The sequence below is a fragment of the Microtus oregoni genome, unplaced genomic scaffold (assembly GCF_018167655.1).
Source record: "Microtus oregoni isolate MIOR12 unplaced genomic scaffold, Mior012 000117F_ref0000505, whole genome shotgun sequence".
NCBI lineage: Eukaryota > Metazoa > Chordata > Mammalia > Rodentia > Cricetidae > Microtus > Microtus oregoni.
Window position 1 is genome coordinate 1,725,544 of NW_024544746.1, and position 20,237 is coordinate 1,745,780.

Below are 20,237 nucleotides of genomic sequence, written 5' to 3' on the forward strand. Positions count from 1 at the left end.
CCCTGTGGCATCAACAAAACACCACAAAGCCTTGAGCAAGAAGGTAGACTGAGGCAAAGCAGGGGGACCAGGGCTCAGGCCCAGCAAGTTTACAGGGCAAACAGGGCTCTGTTCCCACCTTTTTGAGGTCTTAGTCCTCCCTGCCCCCACTTGCTCTCCTGAGGCAGTGGCACTGCCCACACGGACCCCTGATGGTCTCTGTGGACCACCCGGGGCAGCAGAGCCCAGCCCAGCTCCAGCTTCCAGGGTCGATGCCTGCTCACCTACCGGAGCAGAGCGGAGCAGGCAGGGATGCCACCCCTCGGGAGGCCCAGTGGCTCCAGACAGAGCCGACAGATGAAAGGAGGCGGCTGCTAGGAGCAGGGCAGTGTCACCGGGAATCAGGCAAAGGCGGATGAGAGGCACCCTGGGGCTTTGGGGGGTGCATGTAAATCCTGGCTGGGGGGAGGGGGAAGGGGACTGGGCACTGGCCCTCGATCCCAAAGCGTCTTCCAGATTCAATGTTTATCAACAGGCTGGCCAGGGAGGTTGGGAGGGGCAGAGATGAAGGAAGAGGGCCGGCGCCTGGAGGTTCAGAAGCCAAGAAGGGAATCACAGGGTCACAGGCCCACTCTGGGTACCTCCCTACTTTCCACTACTCCAAAGCCATGTGGCTCCACTTCTTCCCTCAACAGCCCTTGGTGAACTTCCAGCGTGCTGGCCTGCTTGCTCCCAGCCCCATTTTACCCCAAGGGTGGCAGCTCCAGGCAGCCAGTGGAGTCTGTCACCCCCAACCCAGACCTTTGTAGAGGCCTTCAGGCGCCTCTGTTGTTAATTAAAATATCTGAAGATTTTGAAAAGAAAACCATTAGGCCAGAGGGGCTAGGGAGGCCCCAGCTGCTCTCCCAGGGGCGAAGAACAAGGCATTCATCCCTCCTGGCTCTGTGGGGCACAGGGTCAAGTAGCCTCTCTGCCTTGGAGCTCTCTGGACCTCCTGAGGCCCCAAGGAAAAGCCTGGGGCCAACCATGGCATTCCTACCAGAGATCACCACGGGTCCTGGGGTTGAACCCAGGAGGTGGTGGCAGCGATAAGGACCAACAGCAGCCAGGGACCCCAGCCTTCCTCTCGGCACCACTCCAGGACCAAGCTGCCAAGCCCCTTCCTCACTCAGATGCTAGGAGGCGGGTGTCCCACAGCAGCCAGAGGCCAGGACAGCAGGGCAGCGAGCTGGGCAGGCCCATCCCCACCCCGGGGCCAGGCAGGAAGCGGAGGAGGTTGGAAAGCCCTGTCAGAAACAACTTCAGAGGCTCACTGCTCCCTCTGAATTTACCGGCTCTAAAAGGCTTTATTACCCACCCACAGGGCCTGCCAGGGCGCTCCTTCCCAACCCAACCGCAGCATGGCGCCCTGCCCTCCCAGCACAGCCAGCCCCAGCAGCACCCTTGTGAGGCAGTTGTACCTGAAAGAGAGTCAGCGTGTGGTCATCCAGGACCATTTTGGGAGGAGCGATGACTGTGGAGAGAGGTGCTGTCTTTCAGGACAGGGCTACACCTCAAGGCCATCCTCCCTTCAGGACGCGGCCCACACCTCAAGGCCATCCTCCCTTCAGGACTCATCTACACCTCAAGGCCATCCTCCCGTCAGGACACGGCCCTACACCTCAAGGCCATCCTCCCACCTCTGCTGTTCAAGGGGTTCTCACCACCCTGGTGGCCGCTATGCTCCTGGATCCACTGTCTCCCTTGCAGCCTGAGCCACAGGGTGGGACTGGGAAAGGGGCCAAGCTGGGGACCTGGGCACTGACACTCCCTCCAAGGGACCACAGGGCTGGGCAGCCAGACAAGTCCCAGCCCAGAGAGGAGGTCACACCTGGCAGACTAAAAAGAGGGTCAGTGCCAGGTGGAGGAGGGGCAGGATGAGGGGCAGAGACTCACACAGGTAAAAGGAGAGCTCAGGATTCCCCAGGTGGCTCCTGACAAAGTCTCGCAGGTCCCCCACTGTGGAGAAAGGGGAGCATCAGCAGACTCTTCCAACACTCACCGGCCAAGGCCCTGCTGGAAACCTAGAGACATCAGCTCCAGGGCCATCCCTGACAGTACAGACCCAGCACCCCTCTAGATGTGGGGATCCAATGACGGTCAGTCTGGATGGAGACTATAGCACAGACTGCTTCCAGGATCCGTATCCTGAGGCAAGAGTGGCTGCCTACTGACAGCCATGCCAAGCTAAGCCCACAGCATCCCCAGTGCCTCTTAAGCACCCAACTCCTCCAGCTGAGCTCTTCCAGGGCTCAGGCCTAGAACTACTCCATCCTCCCTGCTGTAACTCAGACCATCAGCTCTGGTGGCTTTGACGCCTTCTTCTGAGAGAATTCCTACCTAGTCACGTCCAAAACACTCAGGGTCATGAGCCCTGGGGACAGGACCAAGGACTGCAAAGAATCAGCCAAGTCCTGACTTGGGTCAGGATTGCCATTTGAGTGGACAAGAATGGCAGCCTGCAACTACCCAGCGGGCACAGCGACCCTCCACAGGCCACTGCAGGTACTCACCTGTCTCATTAGGGCGGAAAAAGCCTTGCAGAATGTAGCGGTCGGGGAAGAGGACCCTCAGTGCTACCTGTGCGGTCAGAAGGAATCGTCAGAGCTTTACCCAGCACAGGGAGGGGTCTCATCGCTCGGTTCCCACTATAGGAACTGTCAGCTACCCCAGGCCTGGTTTTCCCCATGATTCTCAATACACCTGAGCTACAAGGAAAAAGAACCAAGTGCCCAAATGTATGGGCAAATGCCTTCTAAAAGCTTACACTCAGGATTCAAGGTCACTGCTGCCTATAGTGTAGATCGGAAGCCAGCCGGGACTGTATAAGCCCGTCTGAAGGAATGAACGGATGAACGGACAAATGAACACGTTAATATAGTGCAACCTGCGTAACTTCTCAAATAGTGGCTGGGTGCGGCGGTGGATACTTGGAATCTCAATGTTTGGGAGGTAGAGGCAGAACAGTAAGTTCTAGGCCTACCAAACAACAACAACACAGAAACGAAGATTTTTCATCATGGGGTTAGGGGATAGTTGGTGGTGGGGCACTTGCCTAGCATGTAGAAGGCCAAGTTCAATTTTCAGCACTACAAAGAAAAAAACCAAAAGCTTTTCATCTCAGTGTGTTGCAGGATTAGCTGGCCAATCCTGAGCTTCATGTCACAGGCCTGCCATGACACCGACTCAGCCAGGGAACACTTGTCACATGTGGTGGTGCCCTGTGGGCATGTCATAGTCACCCCACGGGAACTTAAGGGAGTCCTTGCTTACCTTTGGGTAGCGTTCCAGTTTTTCTTTCATCTGAGCCTCCCTGAAGGCCTTGGTCACTAAGGGGGCTTCTTCCAGGCGCTTCCTGTGGTGAAGAGGGCCAGGTCCTAGTCTCTCAACAGAAAAGTTCCTCACCCTTGCTCTTCAAGGTCTTTTTTGTTTGTTTGTTTTTCCGAGACAGGGTTTCTCTGTAGCTTTGGAGCCTGTCCTGGAACTAGCTCTTGTAGACCAGGCTGGCCTCGAACTCACAGAGATCTGCCTACCTCTGCCTCCCCAGTGCTGGGATTAAAGGCGTGCACCACCACCACTCAGCTAGCTCTGCAAGGACTTAATAAGGGTTATTCTCCCCCAAGAGGGTAGGAAGGGACCAAAATGAAGGTCTCCATGGAGGAAAGCCATGGGAGATGACTACAGGGCCAGGGGCACCCACCGCTCACTCTTGAGCTGGGCCAGGCGTCTCCTCACATCATCCACGGTCACTTCAAAGAACTCATCAGGCACCTCTGCTGGCCAGGGCTGCAGCAAGTCCTCTAGATCAGGGTGGCATACTACAGGATCTCGATCAACGGGCTGTTAACAGAGAAACTCAGCTGATACGGCTTCAGCTATGCATCCCAGCTCACCATCTCACAGCCTATGTGTAACACTGGGCCACGGCAGGGCTTGGGACAGCAGTATAGAAGCCCTAATATCAGCCCTCGGTGGGCATCGGTGCTGTCCATGGGAAATGAACTTCAGATCAGCCCAGTAAATGTCCTAACAGTCTTGCCTCCATCGAAGAACCTCAAGATCAGGATGCCAACTTGGGGAGGTGCACCCCAGTTGGAGGCCACGTCAGGGGTTCCAGAAAGGAGGAACAGTAGAAGCCACCAAATTAGAGTGTTGGCAAAAACTCCGGCCAACTGCCCCTACTGCCCTCTCTCGGCCGCAGCCCCAAAGCCAGGCTGACTCCACCTCTCCCCTGGGGAGCAAGCTGGCCCTCCCTCTGCCCACCCAGGGACAGAGGAAGGGACAGCGTCACCCCTAATTGGCATCAGTGGCAATGCAAATTACAAGGCAGGCCCAGTCCATTGCGGTGCCCAGGAGGGTGGGCACCTCCTCTATGCCGGAGCCACCCCACGGAGCCAGGCCAGGGACCAAGGTGCCCAGCTGTGCTGGCGGAACCCATCTCAGGCCCTGTCCTGCAGGAAACATAGATGTGACAGCACACACCAGACCCCTAGGGACAGTTGTTGACTCTTAGGGACAAGCTTCCCTCCTGCCTCCAGCAGCCTTTCACACAGCACAGCCAAGCCACAGTCATCATTCTGAAGATGGCTTCAGGCCCAGGGAGGTTGACCCTGCCCAAGACCAAGGTACTACCTCAATGCGTCCACACTGAGTGCATTCTGAGTACACCTGTCCCAAATGTCTCCTGGGAAGTCCTCCCGCAGCTACTGTCACGGACACCACATCTCCATCATCTACCAAGTTGTGCCGTAGCGCACTAGTCGTGGGGCTCATCTGACTCCGGCTACATGGCTAAGAAAGGGGCCCACAGGTGGCTAACCAGGGGGCTGTTCCTTCAAAGCCACATCAGTAGCCACTGCGGGCAGTCTGCTCCAGAGATCTTTCTAACACGATGTCAGGCGCCAGGCTGACCCCATGGCCACAGTTCTTGCCCCGGCTCCACGGGGAGGGCAGAATCCAGACCCATCCTGACCCACAAGCAGCAGACTGGAGGAGCTTAGAGATGCTTTCTTGCTGCCAATCCCGGACGCTCCTAGGTGCAGTCTAGGGCATCAGGGAGGACAATGGATGGGTAGCTGTTTCCAGGATGGGGACACAAGGGACATCAGCACCACACGCTGCCCAGGGCTGCTGAATTCAATCAGAAAAACAGAACTGGCATGTTTCACCGCTTTGGGCCCTCCTGACTCCTGCTCTGCTCAGGAGCCCAGTGACCAGAGGACAGGACAGACACTGAGCCCACTCGAGACAACTCTGCTACAACTCAAGAGCTAAGGTGAAGAGTCCACCGGCACTGCTGGCATGGGTCAGGCCAAGTAAGCAGCTACAGAAGGCCCCATGGCACCTCATAGGGTCTGCGACTGGGCTGACAGGAAGCATCACGCTGTCACCAGTGATAGCAGGGGCAGCCAGGGAGCACAGAAATTCCATCAGCCCCACAGTGCTCCCAAGGCAAGATCACCCCAGAGCCAATGGGCAGGGAGGGCTGCAGCAGGGCAGTCGCCAGCAGAGGCCACACAGCTGTCCCCCCAGTCGGTGCCCCGCTCCCATCTGCCATCCTGCCAACACTGGCAGTTTTACATTCCATCCCCTTCGTAGGTGTACTTATGGAGATGCTTCTGAATGGAGAACGTGAGTCTGGAGATGAGACACCAGAAGAAAGGATATAAAGGACAGTCATGCCCGACAAGGCCAGTGGGACACCCAGAGTGCATCACTGAGGCCTGTCTTGCCATTCCTCCCACTAAATGGTGCTGAAATCCCAGATAATGTCTTGGAACCCCAGTCAGTGTGTTGGGGGAGGATACAAAAGGCTGTGTTCCATTGGACTGGGGCTTAGAGAGGGCTGGGGGAAGCTAAAGGGCTCCTGATAATCATGAGATGCTGGGGCAGGAGGCTCCCAAGGCCACGCCAGTCACACAGTCTACTGAGGGATAGGGAGCTCAATGTGAAGGACCTCCCAAAGAGCCTCTCCCCAGGAGGTGCGTGCACGCTGGGCCCAAGTCCTCAGAATAAGCCGACAGGGTCAGGCCATATTATGGTTGCTATGTGACTGGTAAAGAAACTGAGGCACAGAGTGTCTGAGGAAGAGTTGGCTTGGGAGTACAGACATAGAGGGCAGATGACCTCCCTGTGTCTGTGGGGCAGTGACGGATGGACATCAGGATAGAAGACCCCTTGCTAAAGTCTGTACAGGAAGGAGGCATTGATTCCATGGAACCCAGGAAGACAACAGTCAGGCAAGGTGGGCAGGAAATATCCAGAGGAGCTGAGCAGCCTCCCATAGCTCCATACCCCAGACTCCAAGCAGCTAGGACACAGGAGGCACAGGAGAGCCCCTGAGAAGCAGGTGGGTACCTGCTGTGACAGTGTCCAGGCTGGAGCCACTACAAGGTCAGTGGGAAGTCGGGAGTAAAGGACCAGGCCAAGCAGAGAGTCTTTGGGAGGAAGGCTCAACATAGCCTGGCCTGGCCAGTCACAGCGGGGTCTGGTGGCCACAGGGTTACTCCTGTCAGAAACGGGCCGGCTGAAGTTTCCTCTTTTGACAGTGATTTTCCAGGACATGATGACAGATGAAAAAAAAAATGTGAACACTATTTAGAGATGACCTCGATCTCAGATTTTCCAGATTCCCTATGAACAGCAGCCGCCTGCCCCCTTGGCTTGCTCTTCCTCAGCCCAGCCGGCGCTGACAATGGCTTTGGTGAGCGAGAATGTGAAGCGTTTCCCCTTGAGGCTTTGAGCCTAAATGAATCACTACAACAGGGACGCAGGCCAGACCTCTGCGTTACTCACAGGGCTCAGCCACCCTTGGTAAGGAGGCGCCTGAGCACATGGACACCATCAAAGGTCCTGGACAGCACAGCAGGAGGCAGCTGTGCCAGAGCGAGAGGCCAGACCGACGTAGGCTTGGGGATGGCACAGGCGAGTGCGGCTGGCTCTTCTCCAAGACGCCAAGACACCTATGACCACTCCACACCACGACACTGACAGCTTAGCTTCTCTACTGTGGATGTGACCAAAGCCTTTTTAAAAGAAGAGAGCATAGTCAGGCATGGTGGTGCATGCCTTTGATCTCAGCACTCAGGAAGCACAGGCAGACAAATCTCTTGAGTTCAAGGCCAGCCTGGTCTATAGAGCCCTGACAGCCAGAGTTAATACAGAGAAACCCTGTATTGAAAAAGCCATAATAAATAATAACAATGATCAGGATGATGATAATAATGATGAGGATGATGATGGTGGTGATGATGATGGTGGTGGTGATGAGGATGATGATAACAATGATAAGGATGATGATGAGGATGATGAGTAGTAGGAGGAGGATGATAACAATGATCAGGATGATGATGGTGGTGGTGATGAGGAGGATGATGATGATGATAACAATGATAAGGAGGAGGAGGAGGAGGATGATAACAATGATAAGGAGGAGGATGATGATGATAACAATGATAAGGATGAGGATGAGGATGATAACAATGATAAGGAGGAGGAGGAGGATGATAACAATGATAAGGAGGAGGAGGATGGTGATAACAATGATAAGGAGGAGGATGATGATGATAACAATGATAAGGAGGAGGAGGAGGAGGATGATGATAACAATGATAAGGAGGAGGAGGAGGATGATGATAACAATGATAAGGAGGAGGAGGAGGAGGATGATGATAACAATGATAAGGAGGAGGAGGAGGATGATGATAACAATGATAAGGAGGAGGATGATGATGATAACAATGATAAGGATGAGGATGAGGATGAGGATGATGATGATAACAATGATAAGGAGGAGGATGATAACAATGATAAGGAGGAGGATGATGATGATAACAATGATAAGGAGGAGGATGATAACAATGATAAGGAGGAGGAGGAGGATGATAACAATGATAAGGAGGAGGAGGATGATAACAATGATAAGGAGGAGGAGGAGGATGATAACAATGATAAGGATGAGGATGAGGATGAGGATGATGATGAGGAGGAGGAGGATGATAACAATGATAAGGATGAGGATGAGGATGATGATAACAATGATAAGGAGGAGGAGGATGATAACAATGATAAGGAGGAGGAGGAGGATGATAACAATGATAAGGATGAGGATGAGGATGATGATGATAACAATGATAAGGAAGAGGAGGATGATAACAATGATAAGGATGAGGATGATGATGATAACAATGATAAGGAGGAGGAGGATGATAACAATGATAAGGAGGATGATGATGATGATAACAATGATGAGGATGAGGATGAGGATGAGGATGATGATGAGGAGGAGGAGGACAGCAAGAACACAGCTGCAAAGAGTCAGCCACAGCACAGGAACCTGAGCATTTGGAGCATCTATCACCTCCCGAAAAGTATCAGCTAGACCAGTGAAGCTGCTCCTGGGATCCAGTCTGGTGGCGCACATCTTTAATCTCAGTAATCAGGAGGCAGAGGCAGAAGGACCGCTATGAGTTCAAGGCAAGCCTGATCTACATAGTGAGTCCCAGGCCAGTCAAGTCTCCATAGTAAAACCCAGTCTAAAAAAAAAAAAAAAAACCAAACAAATAACAATAACAAAAGATAAACCTCCAAGACAGGCCTGAACACTGGAGCAAGCACATAAGACAGACTGAGAGCCCAGGTTAGATAGAACAAGGAGACTATTCCTTACCCGACGTGCCCAGTGAGCAGCAGCCCTGGAGATGGGAACTCGGAGGGATCCTTGGCAGTTAAGATCATGCACTGCTCTTGCAGGGAACTCACACTGGATGGCTCATAACTACCTGGAACTCCAGCTCCAGGGATCTCACGCCCTCTTCTGGCATAGGTGGGCACTGCACACGTGTACACATACCCACACACAGACATGCACACATGTACATTATTGAAGATAAAAATAAGCTGGGCATGGTGGCACATGCCTTTAATTCCAGCACTCAGGAAGGCGATAGAGGCAAGTAGATCTCTGTGAATTTGAGACTAGCTCGGTCTACGTAGTAAGTTCCAGGTTAGCCAAGTCTACATAATAAGACCTTAGTTCCTAAATAAATACAAATAAAAATCTTTAAAACAAAACAAACAAGCAAAAACCCAGACACTCAATTGGCCCCTGCAAAGTCTCTGAACCATCTGCCAGCAAACCTCAGTGGTCTTTCCAATTAAGGCATGGCCTGCAGCTCTCAAAAGAACTGAGGTTAGCCCTCATAGCCTGAGGGTTATCCATAAATACCCAAGCACAGCAGGGCCCATGGCCAGTCTATGGAGATGACAGAAACAGGAGCCCCTAAGGCAGATAATAGCAACACAGAGTCCCCCATCCATGGGCACCAGACTCCAGCCATCCACAGACACCTGCCACTCTGCCCTGCCCTGTTCAACATTCATGGGTCCAGATGGGTGTTCTCACTGAGTTTGGTACAACAACCCACTTTATACTTCCCAGACCCCCTTACAGAGTTCTTCCAGCCCCATTAGTACTAACTAGTCACCAGCCCAGGGTGCAGAGGGTGAAGGCCAGACTGTGTGAGCAGGGCATGTGGGGCAGACATGAAGGAAATCCCCAGAGGGGGAGGGGCAGGCAGGCCAGGGGCAGTCAGTCCTGCCCAGGAGGACCCAGGGCCTTTGATCAGCGTTGCCCCCCCCCCCCCGTGCCAGCTGCTGGGGAGGCTGCAGGCATGGGGGTGTGTGTGCTGTGATCGGCCTGCAAGTGAGCTAGAGCTACAGGGCGGCCTCCTGGGCTGTGGAGGGACTTCAAAGGACATGGCCAGGGGGCGCCGGGCAGCCCCAGCCTCTCCCAGAGCCCGGTTCTGATCGCCAGTAAAACTACCTTCTAATAATTAATGTCTGACATCAAAGGCAGGAACCGCCGGGCTCTGTGAACCATCCCGGGCCTCAGCGAGGACCTGCCTGTATTTTATCCTGTCTCTTTCTTCTGAGTCTTTATTTAAATCCAAAAACCACACACAGGCAAAACATTAATGGGAAACTTGGAAACTCTTTTTGATTACTAAAGTGTACCTTTGAAGTTCCCCAAAAAAGTTCTGTTTTGTTCCCGTCCCCCTCCCCCCCAAGACTGAGGAGGGACACAAAGCAGATGCATGTGGCCAGCCAGCCCTCTGGGTGTGGGGCTGTTGGTGACAAGAAGCGCAAGGCAGAGGGCGGGGGACGCTCCACAATCAATCAGCTGCCCAGGCTCCCAGATCAAAGGCAGGAGAAGCTCAGGCAGAGCACACGCACCCGCCATGGGACAACCCCCGCTGGCTGGGCGCCCTGGGTTCAGTGCTTAGGGCTGTGCTGGGACCCTGGCACAGGGACAGGGACTCGGACAGCTGCTTTGAACTGCTGCACCCACTGCCCAGTGCAGGAAATGGGGTCCGGTTGGCATGGAGGGAGAAGGAGCTGAAGGCTGGCAATATTAAGGTGGCAGGACACAGCTACCCTGCCCCTTAAACCACAGAGACGGCCACAACCCTGGAACCAGCTATCTCTACCCACCACATCTGACTCTGGACCCAGGAACTCCATACTAGTCAAACTCCACAGTGTTCCTAATGGTCTCCACGGTTCCTAAGGGAGAAGACAGGTGGTGCCACCATCCTCTTAGTTCCAGGATGAGTTACTCTACAAGAGAAGCTTTTGGGTTCAAGGCCACCATGAACAAACAGATAAGCAAGGCACTAACAAGATCAACAAAAGTGACCCCTCACCCCTATGGATACAGGTAACCAGCCCCTCACCCCTATGGATACAGCCGCCTCTCCCTCAGCCCTCTCAGGTGTGGTGAGAGGGAGCAGGAGAGAAAGCCCCAACCACAAATGTCTAGGTAGGAGCTAGTCAGGCTGCTGGCACCAACACTGTGACCCAGCCACAGGCCACCTAGGTAATATCCCTGAGCAGCAGTGACAGCTACACAGTAGTGGACTCAAAGCACCTTGCCCTGTGTTCTAATACACACTATCATGCCCTCGCCCAAGTCATGAAAAGTCCTCAGAGCCACGGGCCGAGAGGCCTCAACAGGACCAAAGCATACAGCACACCTCCAGGACACAGGGAGGTCTGGCCTCAGTACTCGGTCCCCTTGGCGGCACACACAGGAAACAAGGCGGGACAAAGATTAGCCATAAGGATAAACTCATCATCAGATGAAGTGCTCTCCAAGAAGTGGGAAGTTTGGGGCTTTTGTTTGTTTGTTTGTTTTTATAAAAATAAAGCTCAGTCGGGCAGTGGTGGCACACACCTTTAATCCCAGCACTTGGAAGGCAGAGACAGCCGGATCTCTGTGCGTTCGAGGCCAGCCTGATCTACAAGAGCTAGTTCTAGAAAAGGCTCCAAAACTACAGAGAAACTGTCTTTAAAAACTAACTAAGTAAATAAACAAATAAGTAAATAAAATAAAGCTCCACGGACAGGAAAATCACCAAATGAAAAAGTCACTCTCACCCAGCTTACAAAGGGGACTGTCAGTATCCTAACACCAGCAGAAGATTTTGGAAAGGAGGGTAAGTACTAAAAGCGAGGTCTGCCTCTGGGCCAGCTACGCTGTTTCCAGCTACGCTGTTTTCACTTCCTCCCCATGTCCGACACTGGGCACTTTTGGTCTCCAGCCTGCACTAGGGCTGCCATGGCCTCACCTACCTCCTCCGAAGCCCACAGGGGCCTTGATCATCTCACTCTGCACGGATGCTGAGGAGTGGAGGCTTAGGCAGCCTGACAGTGGGGCTCTATATGTGGTTAGAGGATGCCACCAGACAGAACCCAGGCAGGGACAGCAAGACAAAGAGGTAGGGCCCCAAGAGGCCACTCCATGATGCCATGCGACCACCCACATCACATCGGTAATCTGCACCGCTGACCTCCCAAGACGGATGTCCCTCTTTTGTAACCACTACTACTTTTGAGAGTCAGGGCACAACTGTTTGCTCTTGTGTAGCACAGCCACAGATCATCCTGGAGCAGAGCTGTGCCCAGCAGCCATGGCAGTGAAAAAGCAGCAATGCCTCTGTGGCAATGGCAGTAGGGGCTGCTGTTTGAGTGAGGAGGAGTCACAAGACCCTCTCCTGGCAGTCCACCATCCCACTGTAGTGAAGTCTTGAGAGGTGTTAGAGTATACAGAAGGTGGAATGTTAAGAGAAACTGGGACTCCACTGAAGCAGCTCCCATAGCTGACCCATGCTGAGGTGGAACGTTTCTGTGATACATCGCTCTCCCTTTTGTAACCCTTCACCGAGGGGCTTGGAAGGACTCATCCCTTTGTTCAGGGCTATATATGGGATGGATAAACTGCTCTACACACTCCCCAGGAAAGGTCACACAACATCAGGGCACGGACAGGGACCACCCCAGTTAATATCAAATACTTTTTTTGATTCCCAGGTTGGACAAAGAATGAAAAAGAGAAAAAACAAAAACAAAGACAAAAAAAACCCACAGCCTGTCACCCCTATGACTACAAATGCAAAGGTGGAAAATAAACAGTTAAACTTATATGTGGCTGAAAATGAAACACATCACTGGCAATTAGCCCTAAAAGCAAGAATGACTTGACCCACATTTACCCCAAATCTCAAGTGTGAGGGCTGAAGAAGTTAGTACTCAAAGACCCACCATCAATGCAGAAAAAACTGCCTGAAAGCCAGGCATAGTGACTCACGCCTTTAATCCCAGAACTCAGGAGACAGAGGCAGGTGGATCTCTGTGAGTTTGAAGCCAGCCTGGTCTACAGAGTGAGTTCCAGGACAGGCAACATTACACAGAGAGATTCCTCCTCAAAAAATCAAAAAAGAAAAAGGCCACCCGCAGACCTCAGCACCTATATCTGAAAAGAAACATCTTAGAAAACTCAGGAGTAACGCCCTTACCTTGAGAAAGGTTGTTAACAGTGGAGCCATAGAATGTTCCCCTAGGCCAAGGCAAGGCTTCCTTTATGACTGCCATGACTCAAAGAACACCAGAGACTAGAGACAAGATGGACTTGACACATAAGAAACAGTCCAAGGGGACCACGGAGACCCCAAAAGAAATGCAGACAGACTTCTTGAACATTATTAATAAAGGGGCCATCTGTGATAGTGTAGCAGGAACTCTGATACTATTCAGCACACCACAAAAAATAATCTCAAGTGTCCAAGTCCTACATTAAAAGACAGAACAAGACAACTGCACAGAAGAAAACGTGACGTCCACAGCCGAGGTGACACAGCAATAAAGAGACCAGTTCTCCCCAAAGTAAACAGAAACCCAACAGAGCTCCATGCAATGTCCAATAGCAATTTCTCAGGAACTTGGCTAACATCCTGAAAACTATTTGAAAGGATAAAGCCCTTGAAGAGACATGTCACTTTTGGCAAAGAGAGGCAAGAGGAGACTCGCTCTGGCAACCATTCCAAGATGAGCGTCAGTGAGAACCAGCAGGGAGCCACTGGAGGGAGACCAGCAGCCTGGATGTCACTGGGACTGAGCAAGTAGGAAGCTGTGTAGCTGAAGACCGTTTTGGGAAACGGGTTAGAACAAAACACTCAATGGAAACCCAGCGAATTCTATCTCATACTCTGTACACAGGACCAAAATTAATCCATGGAGTCAAAGGAAACAAAGCCAAAAACATCACCTGATAACTCTGAAAGCACAAAGATCAAGAACAAAGGTTCCACAGGCCCGAGCAACTAGATCTGGACTTGCTGTGCAATAAAGGACACCACCACATCACAACCGACATGTCAGACTCAGCAGAGCGGCTGAGGACACCCACAGTCACACAGACTCAGTTACACCCTGGCATGTCAGACTCAGCAGAGCAGCTGGGGACACCCACAGCACGAAAGCAAAGCTCAAGTGCCAAGAACTTGCGGAGGGTGTATTCAACCACAATACAAAGATAAAGCGGTAGGGGACACAACTCTAAGCACTCAGGAGTCAAGAGTGCTCACTGCTCTTGCAAAGGACCTAAGTTTGATTCTCAGCTCCCATGTCTAACAGCTTACAACCATCTACAATCCAGCTCCAGAGGATCCAGTGCCCTCTTCTGGGCTCATGGGTGCTTACTCAAAATGCACATACACACAAACACATACATACACAATGACAAATAAAATATAAGCCAGGCGGTGGCGGCACACGCCCATAATCCCTGCACTCAGGAGGCAGAGGCAAGAGGATCTCTGTGAGTTCAATGCCAGCATTATCTACAGAGTAAGTTCCAGGACAGGACAGGCTCCAAAGTTACACAGAGAAACTCTGCCTCAAAAAAAAAAAAAAAAAAAAAAAACAATAAATAAATAGATGGATGGATGGGTAGGTAGATTTAAAAAATGATAGATTAGATAGTAGACATACAGACAGTTAGACAGATAATAGATAGATAGATTAAAAAAACAGCTGCTGGTGGTGGTGCACATCTTCAATCCCAGCACTCGGGAGACAGAGGCAAGCAAATCTCTGTGAGTTTGAGGTCAGCCTGGTCTACAAGAGCAAGTTCCAGGACAGTTAGGGCTGTTACATAGAGAAATCCTATATTGAAAAAAAAAAAAAAAACAACAAAATACCCAGACACAGAAAGACAATTATCACATGTACTCACTCATAGGTTGTTTTTATACATAAAACAAAGAAAACCAGCCTACAAACCACAATCCCAGAGAACCTAGACAACAATGAGGACACTAAGAGAGACTTACATAGATCTAATCTACATGGGAAGTAGAAAAAGACAAGATTCTCCTGAGTAAATTGGGAGCAGGGGGGCCTTGGGGGAGGTTTGAAGGGGGGAGAGGAGAGGCAGAGAGAGGAGCAGAAAAATGTAGAGCTCAATAAAAATCAATTTAAAAAAAGAAAGAAAACAACAAAACAGGACAGGCTCCAAAGCTACATAGAGAAACTATCAATAATAATAATAATAATAAAAAAATAAGCCGAGTGGTGGTGGTGCATGCCTTTAATCCCAGTACTCAGGAGGCAGTAGCAGGCATCGGATCTCTGTGAGTTCGAGGCCAGCCTGGTCTACAGAGCAAGTTCCAGGACAGGCTCCAAAGCTACAAAGAAACCCTGTCTCAAAAAAAAAACCACAAATAATAATAATAATAGTACATAGATAGATAGATAGATAGATAGATGATGGATGGATGGATGGATAGATAGATGGACAGATGGATGGATGGATAGGTAAAATATAGCTTTAACAGACATACACACTCACTCTACACTCATCTCCTTGGCAACTGTTAGATGTAGCCAACAGCCCAAGGCACTGAGGAGCTATAAGACTGCAGGTTGGTGTGAACCATGTCAAGATATTGTCAGCATCCAAAGTGTGTAGGATCATATCACAGAGCGTACATCCATCAATCACAGGAAGGAGCCCTTCCTCCCCCGAAAAAAACCACACAGGATGCTGGAGAAGGCCAAAGTAGGGGAAGAGAGGGCTAAAGAGGCAAAGTGCAGAAGGTACAAAGGCAGTGGATGACCCCAGGAGACTCCCTCCCTAACGCCAGGTGAGGTCTTTGTCATTATCTGTGTCCAACCCAGAGCAAACCTGAATGAAAACCATAGGCCTGGACGGTGGAGATACGCCCTGTCAGCCTGTCTCCACGTTAACACTAACAACAGTATAACAGCAGCCCTGCGGTGTCTTAGCACCACCGGGAAAGGGGGCACAGTAAGAGCAGGGCTACTCTGGAGAGAGTGTGGACACTGTCCACACCTGTGTTCCAGACTGGGTCCAGGGGCTGGGTCTGAGGACCAGGAAGCTGCCTTGCTAGGATATCCCAGGCAGGAAACTCATATCAAGTCAAGTCTGGTGGCACTTGAATGGATGAAACAGGAGCGTCATAAATTCAAGGTCACCCTGCCTACATGCTCAAGAGCCATCTCAAAAAGGAAAAACAAAGGCACTAAGGAGAAGCCTTAGTGGTTACGGCACTCACTCAGCAAGCATGATGGGATCTCAGGTCCCCAGGACCCACATAAAATGCCAGATGTGACACACACTTTTAATCCCAGCACTCAGGAGGCAGAGGCAGGTGGATCTCTGAGTTCAAGACCAGCCTGATGTACAGAATGAGTTTTAGGACAGCCAAGGCTTTACAGAGAAACCCTGTCTTTGACCGGGGGAAGGGGGAGTGTCACCAGGGGAGTATGACAGCCCAACTATAATTCCAGTCTCCAATGGCAGAGACAGGGATCTCCAGAATAATCTAGGCAGATTGAGAAACCCTGACTCAATGAATCAGGTGGCAAATCGATCAACGTTGACTCCAGACATCCACTCAGGCTTTCACAAGCCTGAGTACACAGTGCCTACCTAGTCATACCACACCCATACCATGCACACTTGTGCCTATGTACTTACAAAACATGCATTCATACATGTGCACACATGAAAAAATAGCTGGGTGTGGTGGCACATACCATAAATCCCAGGTTTCAGGAGGCAGAGATAGGGATAGCTCTCTGAGTGAAGTGACCAACTTGATCAACATGGCAAGTTCATACCAGCCAGGGCTGCATAATGAGACCTTGTCTTTAAAAAACAATAACTCTAGCTGGGTGGTGATAGCACACACCTTTAATCCCAATACTCGGAAGACAGATCTCTGTGCATTCAAGGGCAGCCTGGTCTACTGACCGAGTTCCAGGACAGCCAAGGCTACATAGAGAAACCCTGTCATTAAAAAACAAAACAAAACAAAACCCCCAAAAAATAGTAATAGTAATTTGAAAATTTTTAGGAAAATAAATAAATAATCCTGTCTCTAAAACAGCTGTCTTCCTTTAGGAAGCCAAACACAAGGCTCTAGGCCGTGGCCACCTCATAGCCTGGCCCAGAGATAACTTCAGGCAATGTATTAGCCAGAGAAAGACCCTCTCCAGCCCTTACACAAGAAACCACAGGTCTTGAGAATGAAGTCGTGCTTGGCTGGACTCTGGAAGACTGGGCCCTTCTTAGGACAAGCTTGTGAGGAAGCTGAGCTGACAGTCCAGGAAGGCATCTAAGGAAACCTTCAGTGGAGTTTTACTCATATAGGGCGCTCTGGGGTTGCCCAGAGGACCTAAGGACAAGCAAATGCCACAGCTGGACCAGGAAGTGTGTGCAGATGGGAGCACTCACGGCACTCCACTTTCCAAGAAGTCAGTGGGAGCTTCTGTCTAAGCTACAGAGTTTTAAATAGGAGCCAAACAGAAAACTACACCAGCTTTGAGAGCAGGAACACAATGTCCTCCTGCTGGACAGGGCCATCAGCCAATGCGGGAAAGACAGAGGGACTGGACACTGACATGGCATGGACCTTCACACCCACATATGGTGCAAAGGTAGTCTCTGGTATGAGCGCCACCACAGGCTGGGAAAGGTGCTCACAAGGCCACATCCTAGCCCTTCAACTGTCCATTAAGAGTGATTCAGAAGTATTCTTCCAGTCTTTGAGGGGTAGCAGGAATAATTCACTACCAGCATGGTCTGATAAAGAGAACCATGGACAAATGGGGTGAAGGTGACAGCAACACCTGCAGCTCAAAGATGGACACAGAATTAAGATAAAGAGCTCCGCCGGGCATGGTGGTGCATCTTCCATTCCCTCTGTTCAAGTCCAGCCTGGACTACACAGAAAGACCCTGTCTCAAAAAAAAAAAAACAAAAAACAAAAAAAAAAACAGGAAAAAACGATAAAGAACTGTTTTGCAAAACTAATTAGATGGCCGTGTGCTGCAATGGGAACCCAGCACAGCAGTGAGCTCATCCTCAAGAAAGCCCACCAGATAGGAAGCAGCACTGCACGAGCCGAGTCGTTCTAGCCCAGGGACCACCGGGCGGGCCATTTCCCGCTCTCTCCTCTCCTCCCCACAGAAGTGTAGACTTTCCATGAGGTTATGGATATCCCAATCCATACACTTTCTCTGCCTTTCTTACACAATCCACTCCTACCTAACACAGTCACCATCTATGCCTCAAACCTGCTGCCCAGCAACAGGAAGATGCCAGGAAAGATGCCAAGCCTGGGACAACCAACACTCAGTGCCACTTTCGCCTTATCCAAGCCTCTCAACCAGGCAGAAGGTGGGTTGCTGCTGTTCTCAGTCACCCTTTCGAACCTTCTGGGTGGCACAAGCATGCTGGTGCTGATATGGGCAGGTCCACTGCTCCACACACGTAAATGGGAAGCCCAGACAGAATAGCCCTGTTCCCAGGAGATGCCTGCAAACCTATGGCCAGCATTCAGTTTTGGTCGGGAGAAAGCCCTGGGGCTCAGTCTACTTCTTACCGGTTCAGGCTCCTGCTGGGGCTCCTCACCAGGCTTTGACTTCTTGGGCTTGGAAGGGCCCCCAGGGCCAGAGAAAGACTTGGGTGACTTGGCAGATGATGTCAGAGATCGAAGGGACCCAGAAGGGCCCCCCAGCCGCTGACCCCCACCAGAGAAGGGAACAAACGGGGCGGATGCAGACTCCTTTGTGCTTTGCTTTGCCCGAGCATCTGCTGGCTTTGGGCCACTCTCAAGGCTGCTCCCTGAGGTGCCTACATCACCCTGATGGTTCAGGTCTCCCCTGCTGAACTCCCCAGAGTTCAAAGGAAGCAAGGGGCTGCTAGATGCCTGGTCAGCTGACATGGAGGAGGTTGGACTTCCTGGGGGCTTGCTCCTGACTGCAACGGGCTCCTGTTTGCCCGTGGTGTCACACTGCTTTATGACAAACCTGGGAGAAGCAAAAAAGTGAGTCTAACACCATAGAGTGGTCCTTCCCTCCTTCAGGGTCCCTTCTGAAATCCACTTCTCTCTCCAGAGGAGAAAAGAGAAAAAGGCTGGGAGGAGTGGTCCCTGCAGGCAGCTGTGGACACCGAGCACCAAGAGGGCAGCACCACCCACACTCCTAACCCCAGTTCCCATATCTCCCCATCCAGGACCTCCACCTCCGCCTCTGAAGGGCTGGGATTACAGGCACGGGCCACACCTAGTTCCCTTCCCCACGCCTAGAGACTCCGATGCCCCTACCTGATGGTGGCACTGCCACCCGTGAGGCCCAGGGACTGCAGCGTCGTGCTCTGCAGGGCAGCTCTACCGGTCACCTGTAGAAAACAAAGGACACACAGGCCCCCGGCTGGATCCTTCCCTACTGAGCCCTGGTTGGTCAAATCCCCCAGGGAAATCACCAAGGTCTGTGTGCAGCTGGTCTGAAGCTGGTGAGGACCCGCTGACCGTCTGTCTCCTCGGCTGTGCACTGAGCCCACTGTGTCTAGAGAGAGCAGACTAACTGAGGATGTCCAGCAACCCAGAATCCCATGCTCAGGGACAGGAGACTGAAGACTCACAGATGACTCCTTGGCCAGCATCTTGGGGATGAGGGCAGACTGCAGGCCCCATCCTCCCAACGACTCCCTGAGCTCCAGCTTCCACAGCCGCCACTGGCCAGCATTTCCACTGGGCCCCCAGTACCTTTGTGAATTCTTAACCTGTCGTAGCCCCAGGCCACCAAACTCCAGTGGGCATCGAGACCCTTGACAACAATGGGCAAGAGGCAGCAGGCAACCTGACCCTGGGGGCTCCAGACATACAGATCCCTTGCATCAGGTCCTTCTCAGTACCACACAGGTGTCTACCAGGCCACAAAGAGAGTCCACCCTGTCTGGTAGACCGAAGGCAAGGTGGTGGCACCCACTCTTCAAAACTCTTTGAGCTGTAGGAGCCCCAAATCAGAAAGCAGGGCCTGACCGGGATGACAGAGCCCTGTCGGCACACCGTCTGACTGTGACAATGGCTCTACCATCGCCAGCCTCAGCTACTTCAGAAACACTGTCCAGTCTGTCTAGGTCCTCCCCTCTCCCAAGTCACTTCTGACAACTTGGTTCAGGGCAGAGGGCTCAGGCAAGACTGGCCACACCCACTGAACCAATGCTGGCCCTCTGAGGAGCTGTCCACAAGGGCAGACAGCCATGCATAGCATGAGACCCAGAGTATGTGGCCAGGCAGGATGATCAGGCTGGGATCCCTGGGGCCCCGTGGTCCATCTCTTCACAGGAAGAGTGTGGTCAGAGCAGCCTCCGGCACCCTTCACAGTTCCCCATGCCCCACATGGCCTTGGGGTGAGGAATCTCAAATGGGGATAACAGAGAAAGCCCTGTCCCACCCCAGGGCCTTCCTGAGGACCCGCAGAAACTGCATGCCTTTGCCTAAGCCAGGACAAGGCACTGGGCCAGGAAGAAACAAAAAGCCCCTGTGAGGTCAGGGGACCTGGGCTAGGAG

General features: G+C 51.9%; 1 protein-coding gene across 2 annotated transcripts in view; it reads right to left on the minus strand.

Moving 5' to 3' along the window:
• Window positions 1-20,237, minus strand: part of LOC121444053 (tether containing UBX domain for GLUT4) — a 38,052-nt gene that overhangs the window by 3,615 nt on the left and 14,200 nt on the right. For both annotated transcript variants that reach the window (XM_041645793.1, XM_041645794.1), the window contains 7 exons: window positions 18,990-19,063; window positions 18,267-18,693; window positions 3,719-3,858; window positions 3,292-3,373; window positions 2,532-2,598; window positions 1,915-1,977; window positions 1,440-1,492 (listed from right to left, as the gene is read on the minus strand). In XM_041645793.1, coding sequence (XP_041501727.1) covers window positions 1,440-1,492; window positions 1,915-1,977; window positions 2,532-2,598; window positions 3,292-3,373; window positions 3,719-3,858; window positions 18,267-18,693; window positions 18,990-19,063 — 906 coding nt within the window. The remainder of the gene's footprint in view (window positions 1-1,439; window positions 1,493-1,914; window positions 1,978-2,531; window positions 2,599-3,291; window positions 3,374-3,718; window positions 3,859-18,266; window positions 18,694-18,989; window positions 19,064-20,237) is intronic.